This window comes from Caretta caretta, chromosome 7, assembly GCF_965140235.1.
Source record: "Caretta caretta isolate rCarCar2 chromosome 7, rCarCar1.hap1, whole genome shotgun sequence".
Taxonomy (NCBI): Eukaryota; Metazoa; Chordata; order Testudines; family Cheloniidae; genus Caretta; species Caretta caretta.
The window spans coordinates 7,857,044-7,871,049 of NC_134212.1; the positions used below are offsets into that span (position 1 = coordinate 7,857,044).

General features: G+C 42.2%; 1 protein-coding gene across 5 annotated transcripts in view; it reads left to right on the forward strand.

Moving 5' to 3' along the window:
* Positions 1 to 1,357: 1,357 nt before the first annotated feature.
* The window catches only part of LOC125640305 (monocarboxylate transporter 2), a 63,185-nt gene continuing 50,536 nt past the window's right edge, over positions 1,358 to 14,006 (forward strand). The window contains exons 1-2 of one of the 5 annotated variants that reach the window (XM_048858748.2): positions 2,907 to 3,261; positions 5,695 to 5,954. In XM_048858748.2, the coding sequence (XP_048714705.2) occupies positions 5,738 to 5,954 (217 nt within the window). In that variant the 5' untranslated portion in view covers positions 2,907 to 3,261; positions 5,695 to 5,737. Of the gene's footprint in view, positions 1,445 to 2,906; positions 3,262 to 4,931; positions 5,005 to 5,694; positions 5,955 to 14,006 lie in introns of those variants that run through there. The other 4 variants (XM_048858745.2, XM_048858750.2, XM_048858749.2 and 1 more) reach the window with 4 other exon arrangements.

Below are 14,006 nucleotides of genomic sequence, written 5' to 3' on the forward strand. Positions count from 1 at the left end.
ATTTAGTCAAATTACATAGATGCTGTTTAACAAAAGATATGGACTTAAATTAACAATAAATACACTCATAAACATGAGACTTTAAAGGTATTTTAACTATAACTTTACAAGGTCAATGCTTTGGCTGCACTAAAATATTATCTTCTAGTTAATTCTCAAAACTAAGTTTACAATTCAGAGCTAGCCCTTCTGAATGGCAGGGGCCAGCAGAGGTGGCCAAGGGCATTGGAATGTTGGTCAATTTCCATACCTTTATTCTAACCCTTAAAAATCAAGCAAGATGCTTCCTAAAGGCAACCTATCCTGGAATAATTACCCATTGTTAAAAATGAGCACCATTATTACTTTGCTTCTCTAGAATTATATAACCTTTGGGATACATTTATGAATTTGGTGATGTTTATAATAACCAGTGCCTTATTCTAATTTGGCTTGAATTGTGAAGAATAGCCATTGGCACCAGACTATAATAAGGGGACATGCTCAGTGCAATAAGAAATGCACATATCCTAATGCCACAGCTAGCAAAACCCTTAAGAGATTTCACTGTGGAAGAGAACAGAGTCATTCCAAACCTCTGGCCTTGGAGCTGGATTTCAGAAAGAAAGACATGCCAACAGTATTAAAATTTAGTGAAAAATAACGATCAGAAAAGACAATGTGCAAAATTCCCTCCTTAAAAATCAGGAGAATGGGAAGTTTTGACTAGAGAAAATATTTTGTATCAGAGTAATTTGTTTATTTTTGGATCAAGAACACATGATGCAAGCATGGTTTCACCAATTCTTCCCAGAATGCTTTGTGCCACAGTGATCAGACCTGGCCATGGTAAGGGATCGTGGGTTTGCAAATGCTAGTTTCCCAGACCTTGAAATCATAATGCGCCATTGAAAATCCTGCATTGTGTGACAGTGACAATTTCTTGTCATAGGACCATAAGTTAGTGCTGCTTTGGTGTGGTGATGAACTGTTGACCCAGAATTATTACCTAGGCAGAACACCGAATTCTCTAGTGCTAACTCCATCAAATAAAACACAAGCTTTGTAAGCTAGTGCTTTTTTTTCTGGTTATGATCAGGTTTGGACAGCCTAAAGAACAGGAAGGAAGCCTAAGGAAGTGTGTTCTGAACATGGTCTGTGATAGGGTCTGGACTGGCGGGGTTAAGGAGGTCAGGTAGGCCTATTAACTCCACAGGCTGCACCTGGGGGAGGGGCGGGGGCAGGGAATTGGTCAGAAGCAGGTTCAGCTGTGCAGGAGCAGGCGGGGCCTATAAAGCCAGGAAGCTGGCAACAGGCAGGGGTTGTTGCTGGGAAAGAACAGTCGCGCCCTGGGAAGAGTGTTTAGAGGCAGCAGAGGTGGGTAGGTTGCAGCTGTGGTGGAGATAAGTAGGCTGTTAACCTGTTACAGAATGCAGGTTGCCCTAGACCTATTCAGTGATTCCAGGTGAGTGTGAAAATGATTTAATTGTTATTGTAAGACAAAATACTCGCTCTCCCAGGGGGCCCTACATGAGTCTGCCATTCCGTATTTTAGCAATACGGAAGTACAAATGATACTGAAAACCCCGTTTGCCCCTTGATGCTGCAGAGCACTTAAGCATATGCTTAACTTTAAGTCCCACTGAAGTTAAACACCTGGTTAAATGCTTTGCTGAATTGGAACCTCAACTTCGAAGAGCTGAAAGTGCTCAGCACCTCCCAGGATCAGGCTCTTATCAAAGGAAGGTCAGTGAGGAACGATACTGAGGGGTGAAGCAGAAATAACCGGCTGTTCAGAGCAGAACATCCAATTTTGCACTACAAAAGTGGAGGGATGGTATGTAACATTGATGTATGTATTGCATATATAGTACTGATTCATGTCTGTATTATCAGTGATTATAATATTAAGAATAACACATTGAAACCACCTTATCAAGAGCATGTACCTTTTCACATCCTTTAATTGCTAGATATCTTCTCGCAGTAACACATTCTCAGGATTTTATGCTGGCCTTGCTATTGCACCATCTCTCAGCCAGCCAGCCTCATACCAAATAACATCTCCATGGTGTGACTGACACTATCCTAACGTGGCATATGCCCATCCTTTGGGTCGGCTCAGACAACACTTGCTCACAGGCATAGCGCTCAGTGGGGTGGAACAAGGCATGCCACGTCAGGATCCGTGTGTTCTCATTACCAGGTTAGAAGCAATAATTCTACTTTTAGCAAAACCGAAGTGAAAGGGGAGTGGAGCATTTCTAGCAGAATGTTTGTAAACACTATTGTCACAGAATTGAAAAAGAATAGATTTTTTTTATATTTATTTCAACAATTATGTTTTGAATCCTATGAATCAGAATGTCATTTAAAATAAGAATTAGAAGGAAACCAGCTCCCTATGCCTTTTAGAAGCCAATCCAGTCCCCTTCTCTTGAGAGAAAGCTATTTAATTGATGGGGAAAGACCCTCCGCTGGTATAAATTGACCTAGCTGTATTCTCCCTGAACTTTTTTTTCTTTGAGGGATTAGCTAAACTTCCCCATTTCTTTTTTTCTTGCCACTTACTGAACACTGTTTACTCTCTATTCTGCAGGGTGGTCAGCATCAGTCAGGGACAAGGTGACATTCTAATCCCCTTCCTCTGAAGACACAATTTTCCTTTAGTTTTATTCCCTTTTGTTGCAAACATAAGAGAAACATGCAGCTGTGCTGAGCCAACACGTGGCAGTCCACCTTGCTTCTCTCTCCTTGCTGTAGAACTGGCCTTAGAGAAGACGACTGGAGTGGCTCCTAAAAGGCACAGGGCGGTGACTGATCTTCTAACTCTTATTTTAGTTGAGTGATGGGGGAGTACGGTAAGAATGTTAACCATGCAATATCCCCTCTGCTTTGTCTCGCTTCTGGACATAATCTGATATTCTGGCAAGAGTCCGGCATACTCCAAGGGCTGCTCACCAGGAACTTTCAGTCAGCTCTCCAGAAATTGTCAGTCATTTGCTGGAGATGCTGTGGAAGTCACTAGCTGGGAGAGTCAGATCCTCGCTCCCATGCGACGCTGGGGAGACGGACACCCTGCGGGGCCAATCACCTGCTGCTTATGCAATGGAATTATTCTTTTAAGCAGGGATAACCTGAAATCATGAGGCTTTTCCCTCCCATCTGAAAACTGTACAATGAAGCATTTACCCTAAAAAGAGGGCAAGCTTTGTTTTTTCCCTCTCTCTGGAGGGAAAGCTCGACTGCAGTAAGAACAGCTCCTAGAAACCAGCTTCTAAGGTAAGTCACCTCTGTAATGTTTCCATCACCTCTTAGTGTAGGGAGAGGTTCTGGGCTCCCCTTGTCCTTCAACTCCATGCCCATGTACCTCTGAGCTGCCAAGCTCTCCTGGGGCTCGGAGTGCCCATTATTTAGCCCAAGAGACCTTTGAGGAGGTGGGTCTTTAAATCTAGAGAATGAAATCAGTTAGGGGGCTGGGGAAGGTTCTTCAGAGAATCTGTTACATTGGAGTGGGGAGGCAGAGAAGCTATATGAGAATAAGAAAACCAGCATTACCCCTAAGACTCCCTGTTCTGTGATTCTGTGCCGTTGTTATATGACAGCCCCCATCTCTCTGCTGCCAAAACCTTTAGAGACCATCTATCTGAGATCCTCAAACTTGTGGGGACATAAATGGGGGTCCTGACACCAAAGGACAGGCCACCAGCTCCTAGCCCCTCCAAATCTCAGATGACCCAACTTCCCATTCCTGAATTGTTGTGTATACTTATCTCTGAGACCCCCAAACTCAGGGGTATTTATTTATACCTCTGCCAAGCTTCAGGGACCCCATACCTTACTCCTCAGACCTGACATCTGAGCCCCTTCCCACCACACTTGCTTCTCTAGCCCTTTCCCAGGTAGTCCTCATTTCCAAGCCTTTCCTCATCTACTTCCCATCTTTAAGCGTCTGTCCCCAAGAGCCAGCAGCCTCTCCCCTCTATACCTATCGCAGCATCTGCCAGGTCAAAGTGTAGAAAACTTCCAAGGTTCAGCATCACTCTCCAGTCTCCCCAGAGACCTTCACCAGCACCTTCTTCCCCCTTGAGATCCTCTCCCCGAGTCAGGGACCTGCATTAGTGTCATCCCTCTTCCCCCCACACACGCACACAGAGTGATATAAACCCCATCAAGGTTCTAGCGTTCCACTCTGCTGGTGTGGAGCCTCCAGAAGACTCCTGGACTGTCAATGAGTGAAAGATGCTTCCAGACAAGTGCAGGAGACGCACTTCATAGGCAACTGGAATGGCACTGTGTGTGTATGACTAAGCAATGGTCTTTTAACACATGCAACAGAAGCAGCAAGAGAAAGTAATGTTGGGACACAAATTTGCATTCTGGAATAGAGTCATAGAGTTTAAGGCCAGAAAGAATCACCAGATCATGTAGTCTGACCTTCTGTACATCACAGCCCACCATCAGCACCTGCACACTAAGCCCAATAATCGATATTAGTCTCCTTAGGGCTGTAATACTTTAGTCTAGACTATTATGTGCCATAGACAGAGAATAGGAGGGACTGAGGTGCCCCAATATCTCACTTTCACACAATGGCGATAGCCATCACCCACACACTGCAGAGGAAGCTGGAAAAAAACCCAAAGTCACTGCTAGTCAGACCTGGAAGAAAATTCCTTCCTGACCCCATATATGATGATCAGTTAGACTCTGAGCACATGAGCAAGAGAATGTTGTGAAGGCCAAGACTATAACAGTGTTCAAGAAAGAACTAGATAAACTCATGGCGAATAGGTCCATCAATGGCTATTAGAGTGGATGGAATGGGATGGTGTCCCTAGCCTCTGTTTGCCAAAGCTGGGAATGGGCGACTGGGCGTGGATCACTTGATTACCTGTTCTGTTCATTCCCTTTGGGGCATTGTCAGAAAACAGGATATTGGGCTAGATGGACTGTTGGTATGACCCATTGTGGCCATTCTTATGTTCTTGTGTATTACTGCTCCATGTAGACAAGTACTTACATGTAAGTAACCATTTCCAGTGTTCTTCTGGTGTTCATTGGATAAACATGGATTTCATTTTTTTAAATTTTGTATCGGTAGTGTCTTATCAGTGTTTAATGATTAAAACCTAAAATCAGAAGACCTACGTTATTTTAAGTGACAGATTTGTTTTTCTTCAAATTTTTATCCCAAACATTTTGAAGGGACAAAGTAGATCTTCCTTTTAAGATAAGATGTTAACTAAATAAAATATATGTGCTGCTTAGGAAACATTTTACAGGCTAGATCACATAAATGATTTTTGCAAGCTAATCGAAAAGTAAACTTAGTCCTCATCATCATTTTTCAATGGGGACTTTGCCTCCTGCACTGAAGACTGATGTTAATTCACCTCTTAGCTCTGACTAGCTGTATACACCTTACCACTAACCGACTGTAAAAAGTTAGAAACTCAGGCCATTATGCTTGGAATAGTGTCTTGATGTTTTAAGAGGCAGTTGTGGCAGGATTATGGCAGAGCAGTTTCTTCTTAATAAGTCGAGTTTCTTATTAACCCTGCCACAAGAACAAATGGTGACTTGAGAGACTCTGGCATTTATTACATATGAATTACCAGCTTTGTGTGTTTTGATTGCACTTAGTACACACCTCCATAAAGTTGAAAACTAAATATGAACTGCTAATTTGTAGGTATGCACTTTGTTTTTCAGGACTCCCAGAGACCTGCTTTCTTGCCTGAAATCTAGGTTAGCCATGTCTCCCCCAGCTAACACAGACTTAGGCTATACCCCTCCTGATGGTGGATGGGGATGGGCAGTGGTATTTGGAGCTTCCATCTCTGTCGGATTTGCATATTCCTTCCCTAAAGCTTTCACAGTCTATTTCAAAGAACTCCGGATGGTTTTTAATGTATCCTACAGCCAGATTGCATGGGTGACTTCCATCATGTGTGCGACTACCTACGGGGGAGGTGAGTGAAACTAGACTAGCTTTCTTTGGGTCAGGAAGGGAATATCTCTACTTCAAAACTGGGTGGGGGAAAATGTTATCTTCTAGAAAGTTTTGGGGAGGCTTAAACTGAAACTCTGGTTTTCTAGAGGCTGTCCTTTAACAACATAAAGTGTTACCATGACACTTTAGAGACTATTGATAAATGTTTACATTAGAAAATGTTTTGGTGATGAAATCAATATATACATATTGCCGGTTCACATGGTTTTATTCCAAGTCTTGTTATATTTAGAGTGAAATCCTGGCCTCATTGAAGTCATAGGAGTTCTCAACAAGCAAGTTTATTAGAAGTACCATTTTAAATGGGAAAGGGTGAGATGCTCCCATGGCTAGAGACGTAAGATAACTTTTTTGCAAGCCAATAATAATTGCCTTTACTCAAACTTCTTGATTTAATGACTGTTTTTTCACAAGGGGAATTTTTCTACATCACATTTTCCTGGCATTTATTATGAACATCTAAATGTTTTTATATATAAAAAAAAATTTTTATTCATTTGGGGCTAGATCCTGTGAAGTGCTGTGGGCTCCTCAAGTTCCACTCAGATCAGTGACTGGGAAAATTGAGTTTTTTAAAAAATGAAAGCAGATCTTCAAAATGTAGGTTGAATTATTAAATTTTAATAAAAATAGGATCATATCAAGGGAAAGGTGTGTGCAGTCACTGCACATGGGTAATTTCGGTTGCTGTTTGTATTTAACGATGAATACGGCTGATTGAAAAAAGAAACAGTGGCAAAATTTCAGTCATTTTTGTCTCAAACAGGCTTATTTTTGTGTTTTAAAATTATAAAACTTTTTAAAAATTGAAATTTTAGATTTCAAATGGTCATTACTGCAATTTTGTTTTTTCCTCTTTTATACCACATACACTATTTTTATAATTTGTAAAATTGGCACCTAGGAACCCTATAAAATCTGCAGGGTGGGTTTTTCTCTTTTCTCTTCTCTACTCTCTGCTCCTCAAACTTTTTGCCCCTCAACTTTTCCAAAGTTGAGGACATTCTGAAAGAGAAAATGAGAAGGAGGGGGACTATGGGTACCCACTAGTGTTCATTCTACTGTATTTAATAGTAAAAAGGGTGGGGGGAATAAAGAGGAAAGCAAAATTCCAAATTTTCAAAAATTTGGGGGGTCTTATGGAGTTTATATTTTTGGTCAAACATTTTTTTAAAGACGCTTTTTTCACAAGTTTCAATTTTGAAAAAGGCCATTTTTTTCATAAACTATTTTTCATTATTAGCCCCCCCCCCCCGGCTAATTCCAAAATGGCTTAACAGACATGGCTGACATTTTTCTGGTTGAAAGCCTGGCTCTACTGAAGTCAGTGGACATTTTGACATTGAAATCCTAGCTCCTCCTCTCTTCTCAAACATTCGCCTTTAATGTGAGTGCTAGAAGCATAGAAAGTGTCCTCCCAAAGGGATGAAGAGGAGGCTAAGGGCTTAACGTAATTTTTAGAAACAAGTTCCATGCCTGTGATCACTATAAGAATGTTGTCACAGCTTCCAACCATGTTAATGGAGCACCTGGCAAAAGGCGCTTGAAAGAAAGGGTATGTCTATCCTGCAGCGCGCAATGAGCATCCCAGCCTGCGTTGATGGAATAGCACCAGCTTGCCTCAATTTAGCAGGCTGAACTGCTCCATCTGAGACTCACACTAGCCCCCTGAGCTTAGAGCCAGAAGATCAGGTGGGCTTCCGAGTAGACAAACCCCTTCTTTAATAAAAGACTGGCATTTTTAGAGCTACTGGAGAGGCCATTCCATTGAACCAAGGCTGCAGAGAGCTTGAACGAGCACTACCCTCGGGACCAAAAGCCTCATCTTTTCTGTTTGAACAGGGTACAATGGAACAAAAGTGTCAAAAGACAGTTCAGTGACACTGAAGAGCAATCCAGGTAGGACCTTGAAAGTTAATAGTAAAACCTTATGCTTGATGTGGCGGACAACAGCCAACGAGTGCAAAGAGCAAAGCAGTGGGGGAAAACGTAAGCAAACAGTCAGACCATCTCTACCCACAGGAACATCAAGCTGCAGCGTTCTGTACGAGAGCTCAGGGGTCTGATCCCGTTTCAGACAGCCATGTATTTTCTTCACAGCTCTAGTCCAAAGCAAACCAGGCCATAGCTGATGTGCAGTCTAATCTCTCTAGGCATTTAATGCAGCGATCACCACTGTCCTATCTGAGCGTTTTCTATGTCCTAAAGGTAAACTCAATAAAGCATCTCTGCTTTCTTCCTCAGTTAGTTAGAACAAGTGAGTAGAGCTGGGTGGGAAACAGCGAAAGTCTTCTCAGGAAAGGAAAACTATTTCAAAGATATATATTTTCTTTTTTCCTGTTCTGCACTGAACTGAAACTAAGTCCCTTAGAAATTTTTCAAGGGAAAGACACTCAGAATCGCCAGTGTCCTGACCATCAGTCTACTCAGCTGGGGTGTGGAGGACTGAGGTTTAAGTCCTGGCTCTAAAACAGAGAGAAGAGGTACTTGAACCTGGTACCCCATGTTCCAACTGAGTGCCCCTAGCCACCAGGCTATAAAGTCAGTCTACCTCTTTCCATTTTTCTGATTTCCACTTTGTCGACATTCATTGCGCCAGAGAGAGAACAAGATACTGACTCACAATTCAAGTTAAACTGGTACAACTTTCTCTTATGTCAACAAGACCTTTAGACTCCTTTGCACCTGTCTCTCTTCCACTACTGGCCAGTCCAGGACTTAGGGACACCCTGTGTGATGTCACTATGCAACGCAACCTGTGTTTAGCTGGGCATTGTCTTCACTGCTAAAAATGGCATGACTTTAGCCTTAGAATAGCTTGCACAGGTCAGTTACCCTGAGGTAAAAACAGTGATGACTAGGCCCTTAGTTTTACAGCAGGATAAACTAGGCAAGGTCAGCACTCTAATCCTGCCCTAGTTTACCTTGCAATAAAACTAAAATGCCTGATCTCACCTCATTTACCTATGGTAACACTGAAATGCCTTGTCTTCACTGTGGTTTTTAGCTCACGTGTTCGCTACCCTGAGGTAAAAACGTACTTTTTGTTGGTAGTGAAGAAAAGGCTATAGTGTGGGAGCAGAAAGCCATGGAATGGGAATGAACAGGATATCCTAGATTTGTAGAATTTAAGACAGAAGGGACCATCAGCATCATCTAGTCTGACCTTCTGCACGATGCAGGTCACAGGTACTCACACACCCAGTCCTGTAATAGACCCCTAACCTCTAGCTGAGTTACTGAAGTCCTCAAATCACGATTTAAAGACTTCATGTAACAGCGAATGTCTATGTCCAGTGGCCTCAATAAACAAGCCCCTTTATATTCGTTGCAAACAACTGTCCTATTTCTTCTCTGTCCAGGGGGACACTGCAACACCCACTGACTTATCTGTTATTTATACATCCTTCTGCACAAGCCATGCATTTGGCCATGTATGTACATAATTTTAAATACTGCCAGCTTTTACTCCCAGTCATGATAGAATTAAATACAGGGGCTGAGATTTTCTAAGCTGTGGAGGGGATTTAGCCCGACATCCTCTTTTAAAATGAATAGCTAAGTCCCCTGCACTGCTTTGAAAACCTCAACCATGTTATTTCCCTCCTCTTAGGTAACCATTTTCCAAATCTAACAGAATAGGGTCCACTCCAGGGTTAAAAGGTAAGAAACAATATTTGCAATGTAGTAGCCAGGGAATAATTCCTAAGTGAAAACATTCTGGTGATATGATTCCTTTAAATCTAATCTGTTTTATCTCTGTAACTTTCTGTCTGGGTTATTAGAGAGACAAGATGGGTGAACTAATATCTTTTATTAGTTAGTGAAGATATTACCTCAACTACCCTGTCTCTCTAATATCCAGGGATCAACTTGGCTACAATAGCTCTATTCAGGTTATTCTCATTGAAACACTTGCTAAAACAAAAATCTCACTGCTAGATCTAGTTTCTGGTTTACAGGAAGCCATCCTTTCCAGCAGTGATGGTATATGTATCTAGACCTGGGCCTAGAGCTATTTAAGCATTTCCCGGGATAACAAATGAATTATTTCTTGTATGAATTCCTCTGGCAGTTTGGCCTCTTCTCTGCTATTAATACTGGAGCTTAGCAAACACCAAGTTTCTGTTTTGACCGCTCCTTGACCCCTTGTACAGCATTACTAAATGGAAAGGGACGTGAGCTGGAGAAGATTGCCATGTCCCTAGCTACTTGCTGTACTGTTATCAGTTCATACCAATACACTAAAACTCTCTTCCAGGGCCAGTTGCTGCCCCTGCCAATCCTGCGTGAAGCATGTGAGGATGGAAATGTAGCCGGATCAGTGCAATTGAGCTCTGCAGGCTGCCTAGGCAGCGGGGTGCCTGTGGGCATGTCTGCATTGAAATTAGACACCCATGGCTGGCCTGTGCCAACTCACTTGGGCTCGCGGGCTCTGGTTGCAGCACTGTTTAATTACAATGTAAACATCCAGGCTCAGACTGGGCCTTGGGCTCTAAGACCCTGCAAGCTGGGAGGGTCCCAGACCTCAGGCTGCAGCCCGAGCCCAAAGGTCTGCACCACAATTAAACAGCCCCTTGCCCTGAGCCCAGGTCAGTGGGAACAGGCCAGCTGCAGGTGTCTAATTGCAAAGTGGACATACCCTGTGTGACTTGGCACCCCAATTGCCATGCATCTCTGCTTTGTGGCAGCTAGTCCCGTACACCTGCAGAAGGAACAAGGGATTTCGGCGGGGGAGGCCACGTTTTCTACCAAAATACCCATTGGGTTGCTAGGCAAGTGTGCTGTCGAGGTTGGTTGCCCCTCTCTGGTCATCTATACACCCTTAATTCCCATGCAACTTCATGTTTCTTAAGTCAGTCTGCTGGTAGCTATTCCTCACTAGCTGGCTCCTCCTTGCTGGTAGTGATGCTGCTTTGCTCCTCTCCACACCATGGAATGGACAGAAGGATCTGACCCTAAAGCATTTCCTAATAATGGGCCTATCCACAAACCTACCCCAATGTTATGTCTCAGTCTTTCTCAGACATTATCCTCTAAGTGAGAGAGTTTTTAATAAAATAGCCAACTGTATATGTCACAATTTCAAAGAGCGCAATCTTTGGATTCCCAAAGGCCTGTATCATAAATGTCCAAGAGTGGGTTTTGGATTGCTTCTGGCACACTTATCTCCACGCTCTTCCACCTCTGCAGCTCCCCACAGCCCTCTGTCTGAATTGGGACCTAACCATCCCAAGAATTAATTTAGTTAGTGGATGGCAAATGCAGAGTTCAGAGGATGCAATGTCCCCTATTGCCACATAGTTTGCTTTAGTGGATAGGTTTCTTTTTCTTGCCTATGTCAGTGACTGTGGATGCCATCCCAAATTTGGGATCATTATCTGTTCCTCGTAGCTCTTGTGAATATCCAGCATCCTGGGTTATACCTATAGTCTCTATTTGCACTGTTTAATTACTTCTCTGCTAAAGAGAAACTCAGGGGGTGAGGAGAGTGAGCCAGCTGCCCAGGCCCCAAACATATCTCCAGTGATAGTGTATCTGACATCTGGGAGGACTTCAGGCCACCTGCATCTCACGCACAGAATGTACAAATGCTAAGCAGGTTGATGGAACCTGGGGTCTCAGCCCAATTTCATCTGAAAATGTGAGTCTTCGGGGGAACTGAGCCTGAATTTTGGATGGAGATAGCTTTGTTTGTTTGCTTTCAGATTTCCCTGTGAAATGTCCACCCAGTTCTAGTTAATGGGGAATCTGAGCAATTATACAGACTACAGAACTTCACCCTGTGAGATCTAGTATCTAACTGGTGGGATACCTCCCGAAACTGAAATTCAGCGCATGAGGCGAACGCCCAAAATGAGTGGTTGACCCTCATATCTGATAAAGCTGATGACAGTCGAAGTTTTTGCCCCACCAAGAATCTCAGCTTGACCTAGATGGGTGAGGCAGACGTGGTACAACCGCCACTCCTGTTCGGAGCATGACTCTAGCCAGTGGCAGCCCATTCATTTGCAGTCCTCTTTATTGCTGGCTTCTCACTAGATCACAGCACTGGGAACTGAATAAGTAAGTTTTCATTTAATTAAAACTCCTAACTTGCAATTATTAGTGCTAATAAATCCCTAAGGGCTGGAGGGCCTGTGGGCTAAACGCTCTTGGAAGGCATTTTATGTTAACTTTGTTTAGTCATGCTCAGTGATGAGGAAATCCAAAGTCCTGGTCAAAAGAGGATAAAGCTAACACTGCCATGAGTTCTGCTATGGTTATTGAGAGAAACTATTGATATGTCTTCAAGCTTGAATGTAATGATTGTATCTGTTTTAGATCTAGTGCAAAGGACTTTCTGGAATTAAAAAATTGTCTAATGATAATCCACAGTAATACATACTGATCCCTTCAGCAAATTAAGAATATTGTAAGAACTCTAAACACACATGACCATTTTCAAATGTACTAGGTAATCTCTTTCCCAAAATGAGGTCACACTGAGGAAATTAATGGAATTGTTGTACATGAAAAAGGATCTGGATTCCACTGATGTTACAGTTTATGGGGAATTTCACCCTATTTGCCAGGTTGAACTACCAAATGTTTCCCTTGAACTGAAGTTGATATCTCAGATGTAAGTGATTACTCAGCATAGTGTAATCTATTGTGCCATCTTGTGTATTGGCCCTATATAGTAAAACCAATTAAAAAAAACTGGTTACGTAAGGATAATGAATTGTTTCTATGGAGATCAGTGAGTAAAGAACTTGGACTGGTTCAGGGATTTAAGATTTATTTATGGTAATTTTCGAATTGTAAGATAACCTTCAACCCTCGTGAAAATTCAATGGCACATGAAAGATTTGCCTTAAATACTGGTCTAAGCAAACATGGACTCTATTGATTCATTTTAGTTCTTGCACTCTTGTATGGTTGGGTTTTCCCTTTGGACTCTAATGACCATGCTTCCTGTGAAATGCATGGACAGCATTCCTCCCTATGACTTTACTAATGTAACTAAAAGAAAATAAAAGCTTTCTTCGATTAGTGGTATTATAAAGATATACGTACTCAGGCCCAAAGAAGTCTCTTTTTAAAGGGAATTTTTACCATTTTAAACAGCTGTAAATCTACTTGTATGCAACAAAACAATGCACATTAAGTGGATTAATAATAAGATGTTTAGGGCTACATTTTCAAAAGTAGTGGTTTTGGGTACTCAGCTTGAGACACCTAAAGAGCCCTGATTTCCAGAGGGTGGGTTCTTAGCCTTTTTTGACAATCAGGCCCCGTTTAAATAAGATACTTTTTTAAAATTGCAATCACCAGGCTCTCTTGAAAAGGCAGGTTATAACTGTGATGGATTTGGAGCTGCCCTGTGATAAATTATCAATGTGGTATGTTGGCCTGGTTGTTGGGATGTTTACTATATGAATACATTAGGTTACCTCAATATAAGGCTGGCTGGAAAAACAACCAGGAATGAAAAGATAAAGTCACCCTTCAGCAAACACAAGAGCTGTTAAGGGACAATGCCTGAACCAGTGGCTCTGAGGACTCTAGCTTGATTTCCTGCTGAGCCTACAGGGCTGATTTTTTTAATGGGAGGGCCAAAGACCCAGAACACAGAAGAACAAAAGGAATATAGCAGGGTCTGAAAGGAAACTTCTCTCAAATGAGAGGTGTTAGTCATTCGGGGGAACCAGATTAAGATTCCAGTGGGGGTGCCTAAAGAAGTTAGGCCTATCTAGGTTACCATCAGGATGTGGTACATGCACAATCTAGATGTCAGAAATTACTTACATGAGCTTCTTTCATGCTGGAAAATATTCTCCCTAATACTAAATGTTCCATAAATACAGAGTACCTATTGCTTTATAAAAACAATGAGGAATCTGGTGGCACCTTAAAGTCTAACAGATTTATTTGGGCATAAGCTTTCACGGGTAAAAAAAAACTTCTTCAGATGCAGGGAGTCAAAATATTGCTTTATGGCTATGAGACTATGTATGGCAACCAGGCT